At 39.2% G+C, this 27,434-nt stretch overlaps 1 protein-coding gene across 1 annotated transcript in view; it reads left to right on the top strand.

Moving 5' to 3' along the window:
- LOC123787005 (uncharacterized) overlaps positions 1-27,434 on the top strand; it is a 50,268-nt gene that overhangs the window by 6,120 nt on the left and 16,714 nt on the right. The window contains exon 2 of the mRNA XM_087871177.1: positions 19,208-19,303. Coding sequence (XP_087727303.1) covers positions 19,270-19,303 — 34 coding nt within the window. The 5' untranslated portion in view covers positions 19,208-19,269. The remainder of the gene's footprint in view (positions 1-19,207; positions 19,304-27,434) is intronic.

Raw genomic sequence — 27,434 nt, 5'->3', positions numbered from 1 at the left:
CCAGGTGGGATGGAGATTTCAGTCTCACAGACCTTAGACTCGTTTCCATTAGGTCATTCCCGTTTTGCTCGGTTAGGTCATCCAAAGCCTGTGAACGGCTGCGTCTTGTGATCATCTGTCACCGGGGATGTGTAGACTCAAGTTGAATGAGTATTCAATTCCCCCAGAGTATTCTGACCTAATATTATGCTGGCTTGCCCAGACTTTGTGAGTCAACCCTAGTTTACCTCTCAAAGCTGTGCCACAGGGCGTCTGGGTGGCTCAGTCGGTTAAGCTTCTGCCTTCGGCTCAGGTTATGATCCCAGGGTCCTGGGATCGAGCCCCACATGGGGCTCCCTGCTCGGCAGGGAGTCTGCTTCTCCCTCTACCCTTCCCCCCTGCTTGTGATCGGTGATCTATCTTTCTCACTCTCTAATGAATATAATCTTAAAAAAAAAAAAAAAAAGGCTGTGACACATACCTGGTGTGACTTATCCCAACAGAAGTTCTTCTGAGTAATAGTAGTCAGGGTGGATGCTGGATTTCAGGTGACGTCAGAACACCATGCTGGCAGTCACAGGCACGAAGAGGGGAGCCCCCATCTCCCCCAGGGAATCTGCTCCTGGCCCCAGTAGCTTGAACAGGTTAGCCAGGGTGAGCCTGTGGTGCCCACTGCTTCATCTTTTGGAAGCCAGGGAACCAGAGGCCAGAACCTGGGAAAGATACCTGTCCCATCTGGATCACCAAGTTTGTAACTGAAGTAAAGTGGTTTTGCTCCTTGGTGAGTCACGGATAGAAACTACATGGTGGAGTTGTCACACAAAGGAAGATTTGTTAATAGCAAATAAGGAGATCACAGGGAGTAATTTTCAAAGCCAAGACTCCCGGAGCAAGAGTGAAGGAGTTCCTTTTATTTAGGCTTAGGATGAATATTTAGAAACGGTAGCCTTGTCATCTTTTGTAGAGGTGGGCAAAAGGTCACGCACCTGCCTTAAGGAAACCATTCTGTGCATACTTTGTATGTTATGTAAATGAGGTTCGTCCTCCTCCTTGGGGGGGGGGATTTGGTATTATAATGAGGTAAAGGTAACTGTAGGCTACTCCTTGGGTCCCTCCATGGTGCATCTGCACAGGTGTGAGTTGGCAGTTAAGCCCAAACTGGTCTGGGTGGCCTGGGTACTGGAGCATTTAGTCAGGGCAGTATTTACTGCTTGTGCAGTCGTTTTTGTTTCCATTATGGGAAACTATGTCTCTGGGGTTTTTTTTTTTGTTTTGTTTTTGTTTTTTTGCCTGAATTTGAAGATAGGCTGAAAGAAAGAGCTTAAGGAAAATTTGGGACAAATTCAAGGGGTACTAGCAGGTGAGCAGTAAAGGTCAGGTCGTGGGCCTAGCTGGTGACATTAACTCCCTCTTTCATCTTAGGTACATTATGAACTCTGCCAGTGGCCGCTTGGTAACTGTGGTATTTATTGCAGGGACTGCTGACATTCAGGGATGTGGCCATAGAATTCTCTCAGGAGGAGTGGGGATGCCTGAACCTCGTTCAGCGGGAATTGTACAGGGATGTGATGTTAGAGAACTATGGAAACCTTCTCTTCTTGGGTGCGGATAACTTGCTTCCAGACTTCCCAAACCACACTCAGGGTTTTCTTCCTTTCCTTGAAGACCGTCTCTTGGAAGATTCTTCTCTGCACGACTGGAATTCAGATCGCTGCAGTAAGGGAAGTAAGTAGGGGTTTATAGGTGGAGAGAAAAATCTTCATGATGTTTCCTTCCCAGCTTTAGCTTCCCCTTCCTTAAGGCAACATCATCATCTCTGTAGGGTAGTGGCAATTCTAAATATTGAGGGGCATAAAATGGTACTGCCCACATCTTAAACTCCCGTTTCCACTCCTTATTGTATGTAGTACTTGGAAGTAGAATCCAAGATCTGAACATTGGCAATTTCTCCTTCATGTTCTCAATGGGCTGTTGGACAACAGCTTTTGGGAAGTCATTTTCTAGACTTCTACAATGTCTTCTCTTCTCTGATGAGCATAATACTGCATTGAAAGTTAGAATCTCCAGCAATACTCATTCCTTTTTTCTAATAAACAGGTCTTGTTGTGTCAAAGCCAGACCTGGTCATCTTTTTGGAGCAAAAGAGGGAGCTCTGGGATGTGAAGGGAAAGGAGACAGTAGCCATCCACCCAGGTAGGTGGGAATGAATGAAGCAGCTGACAGGTTGGGGCCCAAAGGTCAGGGAGGAAGGTAGACCTTACACTGTGGTTCGGGTAGCTCTCTTTGAATAGAAATAAATTTGAGAAGCCTAGGTGTATTTCTCTTGCTGTCAGAGGGACATCCCCTGTCCAGCACTCATCGTGCTCCTGCATCCTGTGAGGATTCTCCTTCAGCTCTAGTGATCTTCCATCACATTGACAGCATAGACAGCACCCTCCGCTTGGATGGTGAAGGCCTCCACGATCTGAGGCTTTTCCATTGCTTTTGGAGGCCTGGGGAAATCTGTGCCTATTTCTGAGGAACTCTGTTACGCCATTTCTTTTCTTTCTTTTTTTTTTTTTTTTTAAAGATTTTATTTATTTATTTGACAGAGATAGAGACAGCCAGCGAGAGAGGGAACACAAGCAGGGGGAGTGGGAGAGGAAGAAGCAGGCTCATAACGGAGGAGCCCGATGTGGGGCTCGATCCCTCAACACCGGGATCACGCCCTGAGCCGAAGGCAGGCGCCCAACCACTGTGCCACCCAGGCGCCCCATGTTACGCCATTTCTAAGTTCTGTTTTGCCTCATGTCAGAGGTGTATCAAGGGAGTGGTGGGCATGTTGGGTTTTGGTGCAGAAATCCCAGGAACAGTGGAGACAGATTTCACCTGTTTCCTCCTTATGATTTCCAATTTTATGGAAGCTTTAAACATAATTGTACAAAATTGAGACAGTAATTTCTTCAAATAATAAAGCACCTCCCGAAAATGAGAAAAATCTAATGCTTCATTTCCCTTCACAATTTCCTTTCTCTTGTCTGGACTAAGATAGAAATTGCAACTCACTGTGATCCAGTTCCTCAATTTAATGTTTCTGTTTGTATCCCAGAGTTCCTGCATATGGTAATGCCATAGGGGAGCGAGAACATTTAGTACTTAGAACTCATAGCATATGATGAAGTCCCAGTTATTAACCTTATTTCTTAATAATTTCATCATTTTATAGTTTTGTCTAGGTTAATATGAGTTACCTGTGACTGTCCTATGTTTTCACCTTCTGATTATTTTTATATGAGATTCATTTGGTTTTGAGATGAGAAATTCTGATATGACATAGGCATGTGCTTTATAAGAAATGAGTCACATAATTACTAAAAGTCCCATATTTAAAAAAAAGTTTCATTCATACATGTAATTTATTTCAGGAAAAATTAATCCTCAGGTTTTTCTTCTACTTTCCGGAGAATGTATCTGAATTTAATCCCAAATATTTATTTTATATAAAGGAATTGTGAGCATATTTTACAATTTCTCTGTTGTTTCTTCAGAAGTGAAGGGCTTTTGTTTGTTTGCTTGGTTCTAAAGATTGGATCACAGCTTTACATGCTTTGTAAGAGTAGGAGGAACATATTAATAACAATACATTTCTTTAATGTTTTTTAAGTGCATATTCGTAAAATTTTCCATTAGAGTTTTTTATGATTGATCATAATGAATTTCCTTCACGGTTTTACTGCTGTATAAGACATGGCAATGATGCAAAATGCTTGCTTTTCATACCTGCACAGTCACGGTTTAAAATTATAGTAAAATAGAAGAATTCTTTTTTTAATAATACATGTTTTTGGTTTTGTTTTTTTGTCCTTTTTTTTGAGAGAAAGAGATAGCAGAGGGGAGGGGCAGAGGGAGAGAGAGCGAGAATCTCAAGTTGACTCCCTGCGGAACGCAGAGCCCAACGTGGGGCTCCACCCCAGGAGCCCAAGATCATGACTCAAGCTGAAATCGAGAGTCCGATGCTTATCGGACTAAAGCCGCTCATGTGCCCCAATACATGTATTTTTATGTAACATTTTTATGTAACCTTTTTGGGTTAAATTTTGTCTTATTCTGGTTTTGCAATTCCATAATAATGTATTTTCTTTTGTGTGGGACTTTCCACACATTAGTTGTGTTTTTTGCTTTTTACCTATGTGTTAGGTTTTCAGGATGACAATTTTTATCTCAGTATATTTTAAGACAGTGTGGGTTTAACTCAAATACAGATCAGCTGTATGTCCATTGCCAATAAAATTATGTATGTATTTTTCTGTCTAAATATTACCCATACATACATGTATGTATTTTTCTGTCTAAATATTACCCATACATACTTTGCTTGTGACTCCCTTATTTCTTTCCATAGTTAGTGGTCAGTGAAGGTTTTATCATGTCTAGGTGAGTTGTCATAGTAATAGAATTAATTTCATCAACTATTTACTGATGAATTTATATTCTCTTTGCATGAGAGAAACACTTTTTTGAATTGAAGGGGACTTTTTTTTAAAAAAGGTTTTATTAATTTATTAGAGAGAGTGAGCGAGAGAGAGTACAAGCAGGGGGAGGAGAGGAGGGAGAGGGAAAAGCAGGCTCCCCATGGAGCAGGGAGCCTGACGCAGGGCTCCATCCCAGGACCCTGGAATCATGATGTGAGCTGAAGGCAGACACTTAACCAACTGAGCCACCAGGGTGCCCCTGAAGGGAACTTTTAATTAAACATTTTATACCTCTGTATCAACTTTAGGTAATACGTTTTGTCCTTAATGGTGGTATTATACCCATGACAGCCTTTGATACCATTCTGGTTAACTTTGTGTGTCTTCTGTAGGCATTTTCTTTTCTTTTTTCTACCCCCCGGGGTATTTTCTTTGTGGTTACCATAGAGGTTACATAAAACATCTTAAACTGATACTGTCCGGGATGCCTGGATGGCTCAAGTCAGTTAGGCATCTGCTTTCGGCTCAGGTCATGGTCCCAGGGTCCTAGGATCGAGCAAGACATCGGGCTCCCTGCTCAGCGGGGAGCCTGCTTCTTCCTTTGCCTTGCACTATCACTGCTGTGTTCTCTCTCTCTGACAAATAAATAATAAAATCTTAAAAAAAAATAAAAATAAACTGATACTGTCCATTGCATAGAAAACTCTACAACCCTTACCATCTCCAGTCCTGCACCCACTTCATTACTGATACCGCAAATTCTACCTTTTACGTTGTATAGAAATTAGAGTGACTTGTGCTCCCTCATTGCAACACAGTTTGGCCAGATATAGTATTCTTGGTTGATATTTTTTGATCTTTCAGCCCCTGAATATATTGTTCAATGCACTTCCTTTTATGAGGTCTGCTGAGAATCCAACTAGCAATCACATAGAAGCTCTGTCGCTCAGGGTGAGTTGCTTTTCTCACACCGTTTCAAAATTCTCTTTTCACCTGCAACTTTTGCCAGGTTAATTATAAAACATCACTGTGTTCACGTCTTGACATTTATCCTACTTTGAATTTACTGAGCTCGTTGAATTTTACTTTCTTTCCAGAAAGGTGGGATGTACCAGCCTTTAGTTCTTCATGTAAGCTCTCTGCCCCCTTTCGCTCTCCTCTCCTTTTGGGGTCCCCTTCATGTACATATGGAACCACTTGTTGTTGTCCCTTAGATTTTGTCCTGTTCCACATTTTTCTTTGATCTTCTTCATAGATAATATAAAACAAGGTGTCTTTAAGATGTCTGATTCTTTCTGGGGCGCCTGGGTGGCTCAGTACTTTAAGCGTCTGCCTTCAACTCAGGTCATGATCCCAGGGTTCTGGGATCAAGCCCCGCATCAGGATCCCTACTTTGTGGGGAACCTGCTTCTCCCTCTGCCTGCCATTGTGCCTGCTTGTGTGCGCTCTCCCTCTCTCTCTCTCTCAAATAAATAAATAAAATCTTAAAAAAAAAAAAAAAGATGTCTGATTCTTCTGCTTGATCAAGTCTGTTGCTGATTCTTGAGTTTATTTTTAAATTCAGTAATTGTACTATTTAGCTCCCAACTTCTGTATGGTTGTCTTTTATACTTTCTACCTCTTTGGATTTTTATTTTGATCATGCATAGTTTTCTTGATATCATTTACTTTCCTATCTCTTTTCTTCCTGCTTGAGCGTCTTTATGATAGTTACTTGAATTCTTTGGAGGCAATTAATAGTTCTGTTTTTATTTTGGTCCAGCCTGGGGTCTTTATTTTGTTCTTTTGATTGGGGCGTACTTTTCTGTATTTTTGTAGCCTTGTGATCTTTTGTTGAGATTTGGGAATTAAAACAAACAAAAGAAACAGCCTCTGGTCCCAGGCTTTCTGTACTTACTTTGTACAGGAGAACACAAATAACAGCTGTGCTAGTAATTCTGGGGCTTCTCAAACATGTTCTTGGGATGTGTAATGTCTGAGTTTTTCCAGTTATAAACGTGGTTTTTCCTTCTTTGGAGCCCATGATACTTTCCTCTCCCTGATGTTTGCCTTCAGCTCTGCAGTTTCTCTGCCACTTGAACGAGCTCAGGTTTTCTGTGAGCGGCCACCACAGTGCATCCAGAGGGTGCTTCCGTTCCCTCAGCCCTCCATGTCATGCACGAGAGGAAGAGGTCTGTCAAGCAGCTGCAGAAAACCAGATGGTTAAACACAGAGGTCACTTGTGTCTTTCTCTCCTGAGGAGAGGTGAGGGTTTTCTCACAGTCTCATGGAATGCTAGGCAGCGTGAGCAACGATGAAGGCAAGTGTAACAAACTTTCCTTGTCTCTCCAGTGTGGCTCTCCTTCGTTTTGTGTCTGACTGTGGTGCTTTGTTCTCCTGATGGCTTCTGGAGCATTGAAAGAGGTCGTTTGGTCCATTTTTGTCTCCATGGAGGAGCAAAGCCCTGGTTGCTGCTTCCTGTTCCTCCATTCTGCTGATGTCCTATGATGGGCGTTAATTTTGTACATGAGCATTTTAATGTATATTCACGTAAGTGTAGTAAGTGGGATAATTATTTGGTATCTTTCAGTTATGTCTTCTGACACCCTAGGCTTACTGGCAAAAACAAAGAATATTCTTTCCATAGAGTGATATGGAAAGAGAGGAAAGCTGTGGCCCTGAGTATTTATACTTAATGAATGACTGGGAATGTGAGGGGGGAGGGAGGAGGGTAGAAAAGGGCAGGAAGGATTTTATGATGGATATAACCAAACTGGAACAATTAACCATAATGAAATTGTAGTGCCAGAAGAGACTGAGGATATGAAACAGCTCGAGGAGATCCCCACTTAAGACAGTGTGTGTTTTTTTCTTTTGACCATAGTTGAGTATTTTTGAATGGCAAATACCATTAAATTTACTCTTAAGTTATTTTGTGCCTTTATTGCTACTGTGCACGTAGAATCATTTGTTTGTTGCTGTCTCAGACATGAGGGGCGCCTGTATAGTAGGGAATCCATTCATACCTACTTTTCCGTGGAAAGTTAAGGACACTGTAATGTGCAGTGTGTGAAGAAAATCTCAATGGAGATGCTGTTTGTGGTTGGCCTATAACACTGATAAAAGTCACTATGGAGTATGTGTTCAGGGCATCATTCTTTGCATTAAAATAAAACAGAGGAACATTCTCAATTTTCAGTAGTTTTACCCATTGCTCTTTAAGGAGAAAACGCTGGTAGTTCATCAAAATCTGGATGTGTCTTCATAATAGCAAGAGATAGAAGTCTTTTTTTTTTTTTTTCTTTAAAGATTTTGTCAGAGAACACAGCAGGGGGAGGGGCAGGCAGAGGGAGAAGCAGACTCCCTGCTGAGCAGGGAGCCTGATGCTGGACTCAATCCCAGGACCCTGAGATCATGACCAGAGCTGAAGGCAGACGCTTAACCGACTGAGCCACCGAGGCGTCCCAAGAGCTAGAAGTCTTGATCTCTGTGGTCGAGGTGGTCCTTCAGCACACTCCTGAGTACTGACATGTGCCCGCGGTGTCTTGTGTGGATAGTTGCTAGTTGAGCGTTCTGTGAGAAAGACTGAAGTGGGAACTACCCATTTCACCATCTTGGATGATGTCATCCCTCTGTGATCAATGCTTTTATGTCTCATGAGCTAAAAATCAGTGTTTTCTATATACCTATATGTGTATGTGTTTATATCTGTATATAAATATACGCCTAGATTATTTTTGTTTTCCATTATGTAGACTTGTTTCCCAACAAGTAATATACATGTAGATATTGAAAAATAACACTATTAATAACAGTGACAGACTTCTTTGGTATTAAAGATGATTCTATATGATATTCATACTGCTACTTTGGTTGTTTGATTGGTTATCACTGCATGTTTGTTTTTCTTCACTTTAATCCTCATGTTTTAGTTCTAGCTCTAGGAATATTCCAGTGGAATATATTCAAGCAAAGTTTGATGGTACCAGGAACATTTGGTTTATTTGTTTGTTTATATATTCTAATGGCTATAGTGGGGTTAGGATTTATCAGTTTCTTATGCTTTTCCTATACCCAGTCTACTACTTTTTTCTTGACTTTTCCTGTGTGTGTTTTAGGAAAATAATTCTACATTTTTTTCTGTTACTTGGAACGTTCTGTTCTCAGCATCTTATATTATTTAAGCTAAAAATTAGAGCATGCTTTTAAAAACTATTCACAGTGTGACGTTACTTCCTACCTTTAATTTCCATATTGTCTGTGTAAGTATATTGTGAAACTAATCTACTTACTTCCAGTTGTTTTTTGTAATGATGAGTATTTTTTTAAATAAAGGCACTTGTACAAATCATAAGTAAACAGATGAATGGAATTTTGCAACCTGATTACATCTCCAAAAACCACTGAGATGAAGAGAATAATGTTGTTCCTGTAATATTTTTCTTTAGCTCCTCAGGAACTTTCCCCAAAGCTCAGCACTCTTTTAACAAGCAAGGCAATAGATTGCTGTCTTCATTTTTGTACTTTATATAAATGTAGTCAGGCAATGGGAACGCTTCTGTATTTGGCTTTTTCTTCTTTCCATATGTTGTTTGTGAATACTGCATGTTACTGTGCATCGTTCATCAGAATGGATGGATCCGGTTCCATTGTGTGAATATCAGACAATTGATGGCATCATTTTACTGTTAATGGGCATGTGGATGGATTTCAGTGTAGGACTGTCATGAATATACTGGTATATAAAATCCAGAACTTGTCTTTTAGTGGATTGTGCATTATAGGTTGGGAGGGAGTTAGTGGCAGTTGCAAAATCTCCTCTTTTGACAAAATTTTTCTTGGAAAAACATCATACATCAACATGATTTCCTACAGCTAGAAGCTGTAGTTTAACTGTTCTGCTCTGAGCCTTAGGTTAGAAGTTTGGTTACTATCTTAGGAACCAGTCTTAGTCTTCAGAATAGGTTAGTTCCCTTGAGTAGTTGTCTCATTTCAGGAAGCGGTCATGCAGGTCGATTTTTTTTTTTTTTTTTAAGATTTTGTTTATTTATTTGAGAGAGAAAGAGGGAGTGCATGAGCAGTGGAGGGGGACAGAGGGAGAGGAAGAAGCAGGCTCCCAGCTGAGCAAGGGAGCCTCATGTAGGGCCCCATCCCAGGACCCTGGGATCACAACCTGAGTGGAAGGGAGATGCCCACCCAACCAACTGAGCCACGTAGGTGCCCCGTGCAGGTGGATGCTCAAAGGCAGACCTGTATTGTGTAAGCAGTCAGGTAGTTATTAAGAGGTGTTTCTATGGAAACAAAAGAAAAACACAGGTTTAGATTGGAGCAAATTATAAACCCAATGTCTGAGTCCTGAGTGCTGCTGGTAAGAGGATTTTAGATGTCAGGCTTGAGGCATCCTCCGATGGAGTGGGAGCAGGCAGCTCTGATAGATTCTTCTGGCGTGTTCTTCAGACATCTCGGGGGGGTTTTCTGAGTGGCCCGTATGGCAACAGGCATGAAGATTTTGTGAACATGGTTGTTGTGGCAGTTTCTCTGCAGTTCACCTCAGTTGTCCAGCTTCAGGAAGAAGGGCAGTTTACTTCTCAGACATTCTAAGTCAAGAGAGAAAATTAGAAACCTCAGTTTGTAGCGTCATAGCCAGATTTTTGAGGAAGCCAGTAGAATTCAGGATCCAGCCCTATTTTATAGGCAAACAAACAGGGATAATCAGAACTAGAATCTGACATCCACAAACACGTGTTATTAAAACATGATTTTTCTCTCTAAAATCACCCTCATTTCCATCAAAGATATTGAAATGAACACTAGTTCATTTGTAACAGAATTTCAAGTTTAACAAATTTGGTCTAATTATTTACGTAACCACAGCAGGAATAGTGCTTGGCCATATAGGTTCTTTTAAGTCTGCTTTGCTGGAACTTTTTTTTTTCCCCTAAGATTTTATTTTCAAGTAAACTCTACACCCAACATGGGGCTTGAACTCACAGCCCTGAGGTCAAGAGCTGCGTGCTCCACCCGCTGAGCCGGCCAGGTACCCCTGCTGGAACTTCTATAAGGAATTTTAGACTGGGATCCACTCCTCTGTCAGGCTCCCTGCTCATCGGGGAGCCTGCTCCTCCCTCTGCCTCTGCCCCTCCCCCCTGCTCCTTCTTTCTCTCTCTCTCTTTCTCTCTCTCTCATGCATGTGCACTCTCTCAAATAAAATCTTTAGGGGGAAAAAAACTTTAAATGTAATTATTTATTTAACCAGGGTGGCAATCAGTGGTTCTATAGGTTACATAGTTGTTAGCAAACTTAGCTCATATAATACCGGGAAGTTTTGACTTTCTTAAGTAAACAAAGACCCAATAAATAGAAAACATGGAAACTTTGGTTTTCTGGGCAGATAAAGAAGAAAAAAGACTTTGTTTACAATTTCTTATCAAGAGATGACCAACAATCTAAGAAAACTGTGTCTTTCTAACAAGGTGAAAAGCCGAATGTCCATCCTTATACTGATGTACTTTTAAAAGTCTTTCATCCCAATCTTAGGCCAGATCGTGCATAAATTTTTTTCCCAAAGATTCCCCATTCACAACCCTTCAGCGGTTTTCTCTTTCATCCAGATTTTGTTCTATGCCCTCCCTCTCTACACCGGTCCCATTTTAGGACAAATGAGTTGAGGGTTATTTGAAAAAATATTATACCTCTGTATCAAGTATAGCTATTACATTTTATTCTTAATTGTGGTCATAGAGAGCATAAAATTTACCATTTTAACCATTTTTAACAATATTTACATTGTTGTAAAACTGATCTCTGGAATGTCTTCATCTTCAAAATTCAAAGTCAATACCTGTTATACAATCACTTCCTCATGTCCCTCTACCCAAGCCCCTGGCTGTTACCTTTTTTTCCCCCATAAGAGGTTTACTACATTAGATTACTCACATAAATGGAATCCTAGAATATCTGGGGGTTTTGGCTCACTTATTTCACTTACCATAATGCCCTCAAGTTTTACCGCTGTCGTATAATGTGATATATCTTCTTCTACATTCTTCATTCATTTGTCCCTGCAAGGACATTTCTGTTGCTTCCCTCTATTAGTGGCTTTTGTGAATAGTGCTGCTGTGAACCTGGTTTTGGAAATATCTGTCGATCGTCCTTTGTTTTCTTCTTCATGTATATTTAGAAATGGGATGGCTGTGTTACATGGTAATACTATTTTGAAAGAAAGATTACATTCTGTTTTCCACAGTGGTCCCACCATTTGTATTCCTTCCAGCAGTGCAGAAGGGTTCCAAGGCTTGTTGCCTAACCAGTGCTCATTGATTTTGTTTGATACGGTGATCCTAATAAATGTGAGTTGGTATTTACTGTGTTTTCATTTGTATTTCTCTAATGATTAGTTATTTTGAGTATCTTTCATCTGCTTGTCTGTTTCTAATCATCTTGGATTATGTCTATTGAATCGATTGGCCATGTTTTAATTATACTCTTTTCCCATGTTTTTGCAAGACTTCTTTCTACATTCTGCATGTTAACTCCTTACCCACTAGATGATTTGAAAAATGTCCTTGCACTGCACAGGTCACCTTTTTATTCCACAGATTGTGTCCTTAGACTGACTTTTTCTGAATTCTTTACGTTTGGGCATATTGTGTTTCTTTTTTAAGATTTATTTATTTATCTTAGAGAGAGATGGGGGGAAGGGGCAGAGGGAGAGAGAGAATCTCCAGCAGACTGCCTGCTGAGCAAGGAACCAGGGCTGGATCCCACGACCCTGAGATCATGACCTGAGCTGAAATGAAGAGTCGGACACTTACCCAGTTGAGCCACCCAGGTGCCCCATGTGTCTTATTTCGTTTTTCTCAGGATATTTTCCTTCTTTTTTTTTTAAATAATTTTTAAAATTATATTGTATTAGTCATCATACAGTACATCCTTAGTTTTTGATGTAAAGTTCCATGATTCATTACTTGCATACAACACCCAGTGCACCATGCAATACATGGCCTCCTTAGTACCCATCACCGGTCTATCCCATTCCTCCATCCCCCTCCCCTCTAAACCCCTCAGTTTGTTTCCCAGAGTCCATAGTCTCTCATGGTTCATTCCCCCTTCTGTTTACCCTCCCTTCTTCCCTTTCTTCTCCTACTGATCTTCCTACTTCTTATGTTCTCAGGATATTTTCTGATTGTCTTTTTGATTTCTTCTTGACGCATTGATTATTCATGACTTTCCTAATCTTAAGTTTTGTTTTGTAGAGTAACAGGTTGTCTATACTAGAGAATGTTCCATGCGTAATTCAGAAGGTTGTGTATTCTGCTCTTGCTTGGTGTCTATTACATGTAATTACTCTATAAGGTTGTACAGGTGCTTTCCTTATTGAATTTCTATGTGTGTTTTTTTAGCCAGTTAAATTGGGGTATTGACCTCTGCTACTAAGAAGATGCTATTCCTTTTTTTGCTTCAATTCTCTCATGTGTGCTTCATAGATAGGGATTCCTGATGCTAGGAGCATACATAATTAGAACTGTGATAGTGTCCTGGTGATTTCATACCTTTATCTTTATACAATATCCTTCCCATTATGTTGTGCCACTTTTTGACACTTCATGTGTATTTGCCTAGTGCTTTAGTGTCTCTCTGTATTAGTGTGACCACCTGTGCTCGCTTTTTTTTTTTTTTTAAGATTTTTAAAATTTATTTGACAGAGAGAGAGAGACAGCGAGAGAGGGAACACAAGCAGGAGGAGTGGGAGAGGAAGAAGCAGGTTCCCAGCGGAGGAGCCTGATATGGGGCTCGATCCCAGAACGCTGGGATCACGCCCTGAGCCGAAGGCAGATGCTTAACAACTGAGCCACCCAGGCGCCCCACCTGTGCCCACTTTCTGTTCCCATTTGCATGGGATAACCTTTTGTATATTTTTACTTACATCCTACATCTGTCCCTAGACCTGATGTATGTCTCTTGTGGACAGGGGATTGTTTGAATGTGTGGGGTTTATTTTGAAGTTTTATTTATTTATTTGAGAGAGAGCAAGCGTGCCAGTGCAAGTGGGGGGAGAGGAAGAAAAGCGGAGTCTCCGGGGCACCTGACAGGGGGGTCTGCCCCCCCAACCCTGAGATAATGACCTATTCTGAAACCAAGAGTCAGACATTTAACTGACTGAGCCATCCAGGTGCCCCTGAATGTGTTTTCTATGCACTCAGCCAATTTATGTCTTTGAAGGAGTTTATTTATTTTTGTTTATTATTATTTTTTTAAAAGATTTTACTTGTCAGAGAGAGAGACAGAGAGAGCATAGGCAGGGGGAGTGGCAGGTGGAGGGAGAAGCAGGCTTCCTGCTGAGCAAGGAGCCTAATTGAGGACTCAATCCCAGAACCCCTGGGATTGTGACCTGAGCCAAAGGCAGAGACTTAACCGACTGAGCCACCCAGGCATCCTCTTTTTAGAGAAGTTTAATCTATTTACTATCAGAGTAATTACTAAAAGAGCTACTATTGCCATTTTAAAATAGTTTTCTGTACATCTTGTAGCTATTTTATCCCATTTTTCTTCCCTTACTGTGTTCCCTTATGTTTCTTTGATTTTTATAATGAAATGCTTTGATACCAGTCTCATTTCATTTTTGTTTCTTCTGTAGGTATTTTCTTTGTGGCTACCATGGAGATTACTTAAAACCTCTTTAAAGTATAACAGACCATTTAAAACTGATATTGTCAGTTGCATCCAAAGTTCTACTTAGGATCACCACCCCTGCATACACTTTATTTTACTGATATCCCAGAATTGATCTTTTATGTTGTATACTCTATAACCTAGATTTATGGTTTTTATGCTTTTATTTTTAAAGAAATTCTGTAGCAGAAATAAAATTGATTTGTGCTACCTCATTACAGTACTTGGGGTTTCTGTATTTGTGTAAATATTTACATTTACCAGAGAGCTTTATATTTTCATGTGGTTTTAGTTAGTGTGTAGAATCCTTTTTCTTTAAGTAGAAGAATTCCCTTTAGCGTTTCTTGGAGGGCAGATCTAGTGGTACACTTCCAGGGTTTTTACCTGGGAAAGCCTTCTTTTCTCTGTATCAGGACAGTTTTGCCAGATAGAGTACTCATGATATATATATATATCAATCAAGAATACTCTTTTTTTTTTTTTAAGATTTTATTTATTTATTTGACAGAGATAGAGACAGCCAGCAAGAGAGGGAACACAAACAGGGGGAGTGGGAGAGGAAGAAGCAGGCTCATAGCAGAGGAGCCTGATGTGGGGCTTGATCCCATAACGCCGGGATCACGCCCTGAGCCAAAGGCAGACGCTTAACCGCTGTGCCACCCAGGCGCCCCATTGGTATATATATTTTTTATATTTCAGTGCTTTAATATATTATGCCATGTACCTCTTTGGGTCTGCTGAGAATCCCAGTAATAATTTTAGAGGAGCTCTCTTGTACAAGTCTCTCTTTCGTCATGCTGTTTCAAAATTCTCTTTTCACCTGTACTTTTTGATAGGTTAATTATGATATGTCACTGTGTTCATATCTTGACATTTATCTTATTTAGAATTCACTGAGTTACTTGAATTTGTCTCTTTCTTTCCATAAATGGGAAGTATAAGCCATTAGTTCTTCATGTAAGTTTTCTGCCCCATTTTACTCTCTTCTTTTTATGGGGACCTCCTTAATATGTAAATTGCTCCAATGTCAGTGTCCCATGAGTCCCTTAGGCTCTGTCCTTTTCCATATTTTCTTTGTTTCCATCAAGGATAATTTAAAGCAAGGGGCCTTCAAGAGGTCTGATTCTTTCTTTCTTTTTTTTAAAAAAGATTTTATTTATTTATTTGACAGAGTCAGCCAGTGAGAGAGGGAACACAAGCAGGGGGAGTGGGAGAGGAAGAAGCAGGCTAGCAGCAGAGAAGCCTGATGTGGGGCTCGATCCCAGAACGCTGGGATCACGCCCTGAGCCGAAGGCAGTCACTTAACGACTGTGCCACCCAGGCGCCCCTGATTCTTTCTTATGCTTGTTGAAATCTGTTTCTGATCCCATAGTGTATTTTTAAATTCAGTTATTGAACTCTTCTCCCAATTTCTGTGTAGCTTTTTATACTTTCTGTCTGTTTGGATTTTTATTTCGGTCACGTATAGTTGTCCAGATATCATTTATCTGCCTATTTGTTTTCTTTCTCCATGAGTACCTTAATGATCATTATTTTGAAATCTTTGTCAGGTAATGAATATTCTTTATTAATTTAGGGCCAGTCTTGAGTTTTATTTTGGCCCTCTGATTAGAACACATTTTCCTATTTCTTTGTATGCCTGTGATCTTTTGCTGAGATTTGGGGATTAAATAAAAAACAGCCTCTGGCCCCAGGCTTTATAGACTTGCTTTGTACTAGAGAACAAAAATAACACTGAACTGTGCATTAGCCTGAATAATCCTGCATAATCCTGGGGCCTGTCAGACATATTCTGGGGATGTGTAATGTCTGCGTTTTTTTAATATCCCAGTTAAAAAAAGGCTCTGTTGTTTCTTCTTTAGAGCCCATGATATATTACTTTCCCTGATGTTTGTCTGCAGCTATGCAGTCTCTCCAGTGCTTGAATAAGCACTCAGCTTTTTTTTCTGAGCAGTCACCACAACGCATCCGTCTCCCCTCAGCGGAATCCTATAGTATCTGTCTTTTGTGAGTCATTTATTTCACTAGATGTTTTCAAGGTTTGCTCGCGTTGTATCATGTCACAAAATCGGTTTGTTTTTCAAAGTTGGAAAGTATCCCACCGTATGGATGTGCTACATTTTCTTCATCCACCCAACCATTAGCATTTGGGTGGATTCTACCTATTACTGGCTTTTTGGGTCAAGCTACAGTGGACGTGGTTGTGCAAATATGAATTCCAATCTTCCTCTGAATTCTTTTGGATCTAAACCCAAAAGTGGGATGGGGTAGGTCATGGACTAATTTTGTTTTTAATTTTTTGAAGAACCTCCATGCTGTTTTTCACACTGGTTCCACCATTTTGTTTCCTGCTGCGGTGCATGTGAGTTCTGACTTCTCCATGTCCTTAGCAAGCCATGTTAATTTTGGTTTGTTCCATAACGGTCATCCTGATGGGTGTGAAGTGATACCTCAATGTTTCCCATTTGTATTTCACTAATCATTTGTGATTTGGAGCATCTTTTATATGCATTTTGCCCATATGTTTACATTTTGGGGATTAATGTCTATTCAGTGCTTTACGCGATTATCATCCAGGTTGCTTCTGATGTTGTGTTGTATCAGTACTTTATAAATTCTGGATATTTACCTTTTTACACACAGGTGCTTTGCAAAAATTGGTTCCCATCTGTAGTTTCTGTTTTCACTCCATTGATTCTTTCCTTTAATGTAAACAAATTTTATGTTTGTTATAATCTCACTGGTTTATTTTTAATTTCGTTGCCTCCAACATGGATGTCATATCTAACAAAATCATTGTCAAATCAAATGTCACATAGCTTTTTCTTTATCTTTTTTTCTAGGAGTTTTATATTTGTGTTTACATTTAATTAAATGTTCAACCCATTTTGAGTTAATATTTGTATATGGTCTTGAGTAGGAGTCCATCATCATTCTTGTCATGTAGACATCTGATTTTCTCAACACCATTGTTTAAGATGCTGTCTTTTATCTGTTCTGTGGTATAAGCAGGCAGTCTTGTTGAAGTTCCTTCGAAATGGGAGTTTATATCTGAGCTCTTTGTTCTGTTCCACTGTCCTTATCTATCATTATGCCTCTTACATTTTTTTGATTACTCCGGCTTTGTAATATGCTTACCATCAGGAAGGTGTGATGTCTCCAAAGTACTAATAATTTTCAAGATTATTCGGGATACGTGGGGTGCCTGAGTGGCTCAGTCGATTAAGTGTCTGCCTTCGGCCCAGGTCATGATCCCAGAGTACTGGGATTGAGCCCTGCATCGGGTTCCCTGCTCAGGTTCCCAGCTAGTTTCTCCCTCTCTCTCCCTCTCCCCCTCCCCGTGCTTGTGTTCCCTCTCTCTCTCTCTTTCTGTCAAATAAATAAATAAAATCTTTTAAAAAATTAACTCTCAGCTATCTGATCATCATTTAGCTGGTTGTTATAATTGTGTGTCAGGTGATATAGATGTCCATTACCTACAGGCAGTTTCTGCAGGTGTATTTTGTTTCTTTCAACGTGCCTTGTTTTTCTCTTTGTATGGTTTTTGATCTTTTGAGATTTGGGAATTTAAACAACCTATGTCTCCTAGTCTTTATGGACTTGATTTTTTCAGAAGAACACCAATAACCGTCATATGATGCAGAAAATTTGTAACTTGTCAAACACATTTGGTCAGGTATATTCTCTGTGCATGTAACATCCCAGTAACAAAAAAAAATTTCTGTTTCTTAAGAGCCCATGATATATTGCTCTCACTAATGTCCGTCTTCAGTAGTATAGTCTCTCTGGTGCTACCACAGATTTCACCTTTTTATTCATGACAATGAATGGTGCCTTGATGGCATATGGCATTCTGTCTTGTACTCTGTGCCGTGCAAAATAAAATAAGTTTCTGTACCCACATGAAAATTCACAGCTTTGGACACAGAGACACTTCAATATGTTAACTATATGATTCATGTTTTCTTTTCCGGAAAATACAAAGAAGTAAACAAAAGAATGTGTCTGTGACATGAGTGTGAAATACAATGAAATCTTATAAGTTGGGGGCCTTACTGACTTAGAACCAACACTCCCAGAAGGCAGTATCTCCAGTACACAAAAGAGAGAGTCTTCATTTTCCAATGGAAATTACAAGCAAAGAGAAACTCAGAAGGAGTTTCTAGTTTGAATGTGATGGCTTCTGAACATCTCTGAGTAAATCCATCCAATCCTTATGAATGAATAAGAGATAAATTCACGTTATACAGGAGGAATCTGGCAGAGAGCACTAAGCCAAGTAAAAGAAGTTAACATCAGCTGCAGTGAAGCAAATCGGTATCAATGCCTGAGTCACACTGAAGGACATCATAACTTCTGTGTTCTTGTTGCTGCCCCAAAGTAAATCAGAATATGAATCTAATTAGAGGGGTGCCTGGGTGGTTTAGTCACTTAAGAGTCTGCTTCGTGGTTTTGGCCCAGGTCATGATCTCATGGGTCATGAGCTCAAGCCTAGCGCCGGGCTCTATGCTCACCAGTGCTGACATTCAGGGACGTGGCCATAGAGTTCTCCCGGGAGGAGTGGCGATGCCTGAGCCACACGCAGCGGGAATTGTACAGGGACGTGATGCTGGAGAATTACGGACACCTCCTGTTCTTGGGTGAGGATGACTCCTTCCAGATTTCCCAGTCCACACTCAGGGTTTTCTTCCTTCCTGTGAAGACAGTCTCTTGGAAGATTCCTCTTTGTATGAATGGAATTCAGATCCAGGCAGAAAGGGAAATAAGTAGGGGTTTGTAGAGAAAAATTTTGATGATTATTTCCTTCTCTGCTTTAGCTTCCCCTTCCTTAGGGTAGTATCATCAATTCTGTAGATCAGTGGTAATTCTACATATTCAGTGACGCAAAATGGTACTGCCTATGTCCTAAACTCCAGTTATTACTCATTATTATTGTATCACTAGTACTTGGAAGTGGAGGTCATATATGAATATTTGAAACCCCTACTGTGTGTTCTAAAGGGGCTGTTGGTTAACAGCATTTGGGAAATCATTTTCTAGAATTCTCCAACGTCCCCTCTTCTCTACTGAGCACAATAGTGGATTGAAAGTTAGAATCTCCAGCAATACTTTTTTCTGTTAAACAGATCACGTTGTTTGGAAGCCAAACCTGGTCATCTTTTTGGAGCAAGAGAAGGAGCTCTGGGATATGAAGAGAAAGAAGAGAGTGGCCATCCACCCAGGTAGGTGAGACTGAATGAAGCAGATGACGGAGGTGAGGTCCAAATGTGAAGCAGGAAGATTGACCTTAGTGTGTTTTAAGTAGCTCTCCTTGAATGGAAATTAGTTTGAGAAGCTGATGTTATTTCTCTCCCTCTCACAGAGAGACATCTGCTATCCAACATTATCACGCTCTTAACATTCGCTTAAGATTTTCCTTCAACTCCAATGGTGGTCCAGCGCATCCACAGTGAGGACCAGGCAATTACCCTGGGAGTGGGAGGGGCTCTATAACTTGAGAGCTTTTCCATTGCCATGAGGGCCCTGGGAAAATCTCCCTATTTCTGAGGAACTCTATGCTAAACCCTTCGTAAGTTCTGTTTTGCCTCGTGTGAGAATATGTCATGGTAGCAGTAGACATATTGGGGTTTGGTGCAGAAATCCTGGGAACACTGGACATAGATATTCCATGTTTTCTGGTTTATGCTTTCCAGGGTTATGGAGGCTTTAATTTTAATTGAGCAAAATCGAGACCCAGTAATCTCATCAGATATTAAAGCACTTCCCTAAAATGTGGAAATCTAATCCTTTATTTCCCTTCAAAGGTTCATTTTTCTTTGTATTGACCAATATTAGAAAGTTCCACTCTGTGTTGCATTCCTCAGTGGTGAAATAATGTAATGTATATATTTGTATCCTAGATTTCCTGCATAAATTATAAATTGATGCCATAAGGGAGCTAGAACATTTAGAACTTAGAACTTGTAGCCTATAATAAAGCCTCAGTTGTTAATTTATTTCTTAATAACTGCATCATTTTATAATTTTGTATGATATGAAGTTCTTGTGATTTTTGTCATGTGTGTTTTCACTTTCGTATTAGTTATATATCAGATTCATCTCTGATTTTCTTTTTGTATGAATAGTTGTGATAAGACATGGGCATATGCTGATAAGAAGTGAGGTGGATAATTGGTAAAATTCCCATATTTAAAAAAAAGTTTTGTTTATGAATTTAATTTTACTTCAGGAAAAATTAACTGTTAGGCTTTTCTTCTACTTTACTCAGAATGTATGCAAATTTAATACCAAATATTTATTTTTTACAAAATGATTGCCAGCATATTTTACAATTTTGATGTTGTTTCTTTATTTCAAAATGAAAGGTATTTCTTCGGGTGCTTGGTTCTTTTTTTAAATTTATTTATTTATGAGAGACAAAGAGAGAAAGAGAGAGAGCCAGCCCTAGTGGGGGGAGGGGCAGAGGGAGACTACCTGAGGGGCTCAATCCCAGAACCCTGAGATTGCGACCTGAGGTGAAATCAAGAATCGGATGTTAACCTGTTGAGTCACCCAGCACCCAGGCTGCTTGTTTCTTAAGAATGGATTATAGCCTTGCATTCTGTGTAAGAAGAGGGACATGTTAATAACATAATACATTTTTAATGTGTTTTAAGTGCTCATTCATAAAATTTTGTATTAGAGCTATTCATGGTTGATGTTAATGAATATTCTTTGCAATTTTACTGTCAATGAAGGCATGCCGATAATTCCAAATACTTGTTTTTCATGGGTACATAGTCACAGTTTAAAATTATACTTATATAGAAGGTTTCCTTTCAGAAATTCATGTATTTTTTTGTAGAATTCTTTGGGTTAAATTTTGTCTTATTCTGCTTTTTGCAGTTTTGTAATAATGTGCTTCCTTTTTTATGGGACCCTCCAAAACACTGATTTAGTTGTGGTAATGTTGTTACCTATGTATTTTATTATAGGATGACAATTTTCAACTCAATAGAGTTCAAGACAATGTGAGTTTAACACAAATATGAATCAGCTTTATGCCCTTTGCCAATAAAATTATGTATGTATTTGTCTGTATAAATACCACACATACATACTTTGATTATGACTCATCTTGTGTATTTTTTTTATTGGTTAGTGTTCAGTGACTGTTTTATCATGTATAGGTGAGTTGTTATAATAATAGAATTAATTTCATCATCTATTGGTGAATTTATATTCCCTTTGCATGAAAGGAACAGTTTTTGTGAGTTGAATGTAATTTTTAAACATTTTACACCGCTGAATCAAGTTTTGGTATTACATTATATCCTTAATTGTGGTGTTATACCCATGATATGCTTTGATACCATTCTCATTAACTTTTGTGTCTTCTCTGTACTTATTTTCATAATAGTTAAGTTAAAGATTACTTAAAACATTTTAAAGGTACAACAAACCATTTTAAACTGCTATTGTCAATTGCATACAAAACTTATCATCTCCACCCCTGCACCTGCTTTGTTACTGATATCACAAATTCTTTTATGTTGTGTACTTTATTACCTAGGTTTATGATTTTTATGCTTTTATTTAAAAAAAATTCTATAGCAGAAATAAAAGTGACACGTGCTACTTAATAACAATACTGCAGGTTTCTATAATTGTGTAAATATTTATATTTGGTGAGAGCTGTATGTTGGCATGTGGTTTTCGTTGCTGTTTAGAATCCTTTTATTTCACCTAGATAGACTTCCGTTTAACGTTTCTTGTAGGACATGTCTACTGGTAAACTTAGAGGGGTTTTTACTTGGGAAAGTCTTCATTTCTACATTCGTGGAAAACAGTTTTGCCAGATAAAGTATTCTTGGTGGCTATTTTTTTGATCTTGCAGTACGTGAATATATTTTCCCATGTTTCCTATCAGGTCTGCTGAGAATCCCACTACTAATCTTAAAAAACTCTCTTGTACAAGATGGGTGGTTTTGTCATGCTGTTTCAAAATTCTCTTTTCACCTATGATTTGTCATAGGTTAATTATGTGTCACTGTCTTCATGTCTTCAGATTTATCCTAGTTTGAATTTACTGAGTTTGTTGAATTAGTCTCTTCTTTCCACATACGTGGGATGTGCAAGCCTTTAGTTTTTCATGTAAACTCTGCCCCCTTTCACACTCCTCTCCTTTTGGGGGTCCCCTCAATGTATATATGGGACCACTTGTTGGTGTCCCATGCATCCCTAGACTCTGTCCTTTTCCACATTTTTCTCTGCTCCTCTCGGTAGAGCATTTAAAATAAGGTGTCTTTAAGATGTCTGATTCTTTCTTCCGATTAATCAAGTCTATGGCTGACCCCTTGGTGTATTTTTAAATTCAGTGATTATACTCTTCAGCTCCCAGTTTCTCGTTCATTGTTGTTATACTTTCTGTTTGGGTTTTCATTTTGGTCATACGTAGTTTCCCTGATGTCATTAGTTAACTAACTGTTTTCTTCCTCCATGAACATCTCTATGATGGTTATATGAATTCATGTCAGGCAATTAATAATAGTTCTTTATTAGTTTAAGGCCAAATTTGGAGATTTATTTTGTTCCTCTGTTTGGAACACATTTTCTTCTTTCTTTGTATGCCTTATTATATTTTGTTGACATTTGAGAATTCTAAAAAAGCAGCCTCCCAGCCCAGGATTATGGACTTGCTTTGCAGAGAGGAACACAAATAATAGTAATTCTGAGACCTGTCATACATGTTCTGGGCATTTGTCATGTCTGAATTTTTCTAATTTCCGGGTTCAAAGCTCTATTTACTACTTTATGTCCATGATGGCTTCCTCTCTCTCTCTCTGTCTCAGCTCTGTGGTCTCTCCATTGGTGGAACAAATGCTCCCCTTTGGTCCCAGCAGCCACCACACTGTGTCAGGAAGGCGCTCTCATTCCCTGTGCCTCCCATGTCATGCATGACGGAAGCAAGTCCCTCAGGCAGCAGCCAAGAAGCCAGATCATTGAACATACAGGTCACTCATTTGATCCTCTCCTGAGGAGAGGGAAGAGTTGTCTCACAGTGTTGCCGTGGGGTGTCAGGGAGGGTGAACGGCTACTGGGGGCAAGTGTCACAAACTTTCCTTGTCTCTTCGATGTGCCTCTTCTTCCTTTATACTTGCTGGGGATGCTGTGTTCTCCTAGCTCGCTTCTGGAGCACTCTGAAAGGTAAGTTGTTCCATTTTTGTCTCCGTGGAGGAGCACAGTCCTGGTGGGTCCTATTTTTCCCTTCTGCTGATGTGCTGTGATGGGTATCAATTCTGCACATGAGGATTTTAACATATATGCATGTCAGTGTACTGGGTATGATAACTTATTTTGAATCTTTTAGTTGTGTCTTTTCATAACACCCAAGGCCTGTTAGCAAAGACAGGGAAAGGAGATTGAGTTTGTAGAGTGATACGGGAAAATGTGGAATCTGTGGAAATAAGTATTTATACTTACGAATGACTAGGAATGTGAAGGGGTAGTGAATGGCAGAAAGGACGTTATGATGGATATAACCAAATTGTGACAGTTACCCATAATGAAATGCTTAGTGCCACAAGAGATCAAGGATATAAAACATTCAGCGAAAACCTCCCCTTTAGTCTGTTATATTTGCAGAACAATGTCTTTGAACCCAGGGAAGATAATCCATTTTTTAAACATACGGTTTTTTTTTTTTTGAAGGGTATTTGGGAATTCTGGAAAGTCACCTAGTCCATGCTGAAAGTAATCATTCAGATGATTTAAAATATAAGATTGGTTTAGTCATTAACTGACACGTTTCAGAATGTGAAGATAAAATGTCTAAATGTGATTGATTTGAGAAGTGCTTTCCAGAGGGTTCATTATACTTCCACCAACACATAATCCCTCCTTGTTGCAAAGTCTCCAATTTTGATATACACCAGAGGGTCTTTATCCAGACATCACTTTGGAATACTTAATCACATAATTCTTTATACAGAGCGAGGTTTCATTTGTTGTGAACTTAGGAAGGTCTTCGCGAAGGCTCTCACTTTCATAATTATGGAGGTGTTTATAATAGAGACAGAACTTACCAATGCAATGAATCTGGGAAAAACAATAAACAAGGATCAAATCCTACTAAATATCAGAGAGCTCAGTTTTCACAGAGCCAGTATGATAGTAATAAATGTGGGAAAGTCGTTTATGAAAGCTCAAATCTTATTGTACATCATTGTATTCTTACTGAAGAGAAGACTTAAAAAATGTAGTAGGTAGGACAGCAGATATTTCATAATGGGACGAGGTGTTACAAATGTAAACAATGTGCAAAATTTAGCTACCCCTCAAAACTTACCAATATATAAGGTAATACATAATGGAAACAATGCTGACAAATTAAAAAAAAATGTGGCAATGTCTTTATGCAGAACTACATGCTTTTTTTTTTTTAAAAGATTTTATTTATTTATTCGACAGAGATAGAGACAGCCAGTGAGAGAGGGAACACAAGCAGGGGGAGTGGGAGAGGAAGAAGCAGGCTCATAGCGGAGAAGCCCGATGTGGGACTTGATCCCATAACGCCGGGATCACGCCCTGAGCCGAAGGCAGACGCTTAACCGCTGTGCCACCCAGGCGCCCCTGAACTACATGCTTTCTGAACATTATAGAGTGCATACTGTATGAAACCCTACAAATGTAAAGAATGTGGCAGGGAATTTAATTCATAATCAAAAGTATTCAACATGAGATAATATATCCTGGGGGATACCTTACAATAGTCAAGAACGGTGGCAAAGTCTTTACCTGGAACTGAACCCTTACTCAACATCAGAGAAAGCATAGTGCATAGAAACCCTAGAAATGTAATGATTGATGAATGAACTTGGTTTTTAATACACAGTTCAGAAAAAAGAGAGTCTTCATAAAGGATAAAAATATTAAAGATGGAGACAATTTGCAAAGTATGCAGTAGAAAGGAAATCTAATAAGAACATTCACAGTAGAAAGCAGTAAGTCAAGTCAGTACCACATTTTAGCATTATAAATCAGAGTATTTATTACAGAGAAAAATTCAAAGTTCAAACTCCTAGATCAGTTACATTTTAGCCTTGGACAATGCAAGCTGGAGGGACACTAGCCCCTTGCAGAAGGGGAGATCTGTGTGTAACTTTTTTTTTTATTTTAAGATTTTATTTATTCATTTGAGACCGAGAGAACACTGGGGTGAGGGGGAGCATAGAGGGAGAGGGAGAAAGCAGGCTCCCCACTGAGTAGGAAGCCCAAAGCCTGGCTCCATCCCAGGACCCCAGGATCGTGACATGAGCTGAAGGCAGAGCCTAAGATAGACGCTTAACCAACTGAGCCACCCAGGTGCCCCTGCGTGTAACTTTTGAGTCCCCAGAAGTCAAAACCATACCTACTTTTCCATAGAAATAGCCTATTATTGACGAGAAACCTTATCTAGGACATTAACAGTTAATCATCCCCTTCTTTTTATCTTGTCTGTATCCTATACAGTATTTTTATAATCAAGTAAGGTTAATAAAAGAAAATACTAAGGAAAGCATAACGAAGAGAAAACATGTTTACAGTACCACACTATATTCATAAAAAAGAAAAAAATCTGTGTATAAATTGACCCACACTGTTCAAACCCATGTTATTCAATGGTGAACTGTATCTGTTAATATGCCTGAAAGGATCAAGAGGGGATGGATATCTGGAGAAGGATAACTAGTTTCAGTGTGTCTCTTTTTTTCTTTTGACTATATTTCAGATACTTTGCATAGCAAATATTATTAATTTTACTCTGAAATCATCTCATGCTAAGCCTTTATTGCTTGTATGCATGCAAAATGATTGATTCTTGCTGTCTCACCGACATGAGGGCGCTATGATGGGGAATTCATTCATAACCTGCTTTTCCGTGCAAGATTAAGGAGGCTATAACATGAAATATATGAAGAAGGTCCACATGGAGATGTTATGTGTGGTTGACATATAAGAGTGAAATAATTCCCCATGAAGTAAGGATTCAGGGCATTATTATTTGCATTAAGGTAAAACACAGGAACATTCTAAATTTTAAATAGTTTTGCCATTTGCTGTTTAAGGAGAATACAGTGGTAGGTTATTTAAAAGCTGGATGTATCTTCGTCATCATAGCAATTGATACTAGTATATGTTATTCGGTTAAAATAAAAGAAATATTCACAGAAAACGGAGGAAAGTATAGATAGCTGACTCTTCCCTAAAAGAGTGTAAAATTACTGTAAATCCTCATATACTCAATAATTAGCCTCAGTTGAAAAGCATAGAAAACACAACTCAGATCATTATGTCAGGGGAACAGGGATGGTTCTTGAATGATGTAACGGGCATTTTGACCAAGGATCATATAGTGATTTTTTTCAGTGGTTTGTTTACAGTGTGTTTGAACTCAATATATTTTAATTAATAATGCTGAATAGACTTCAGTGTGTTAACACTGATGTGTAATAAAAGAAATGTTATTCAACACAACCTTAGCCACCCCAACTTCATTAAGGTTGCAGATAAACAGTAACACAAAGCACACTTGTCCCTTGAACAACATGGGTGTAAAGTATGGTCCCCCTGGGGTCAGATTTATTTGTAATACAGTATCATAAATGTATTTCCTCTTCCTTCTGTTTTTCTGAACATTTACTTTTCTTGAGCTTCGTTTATTGTCGGAATACCACATATAACATATATGAAATACATATTGACTGTTTTTGATAAGGTTTCTTGTCAACAGTAGGCTATTAAATTAAGTGTTAAGGAGTCAAAGTTATACGTGGATTTTCAACTTCATGGGTGGTGAGTATGCTGAACCCCTGCATTATTCAGGTGTCACTTGTACTTGTTAAAGCAGTGGGATGATATCACTAATAATCTTTTTTCCCAGTGACCTTAAACCTCAGATTATTTGTGATTAATTTTCCTCACATTTGTGTATTATAGCTTTTCTTCCTTTTTGTTACTGCTGCGACTTTGGTGCTTTTAATAAGGATACTATAGAAGTATTATTGAGAGTGTAGCTAAACAAATGCATGACACTGCTGACAGCGTACGCACTATGAAAACGAATGTGTCAGACTTAGTGAATACTTTGGATTTTATTCTTCATGAAAAAGGTAGCCCATTAGTCATGTTTCATGCTGAATCCTCTCTATTTGAATGTGAATATTGAACTTTGAAATATAACCGAATAGCCTGTGTGCATTTGAAAATTGGAATGATTTCTCTGGTCAAGATTTTCCTTACAATCCATATTTTCTATGTTCATGGAGGGCAGACATGTGCCCATTGGCACTGTGGGCGCCAGTGCTGGCACATCTCTGGTCGGGTGGGGCCAGA

Source organism: Ursus americanus, chromosome 21, assembly GCF_024610735.1.
Source record: "Ursus americanus isolate L20-20 chromosome 21, mUrsAme1.1.p, whole genome shotgun sequence".
Lineage (NCBI taxonomy): Eukaryota > Metazoa > Chordata > Mammalia > Carnivora > Ursidae > Ursus > Ursus americanus.
This window is presented reverse-complemented; position numbering and strand designations above follow the sequence as displayed.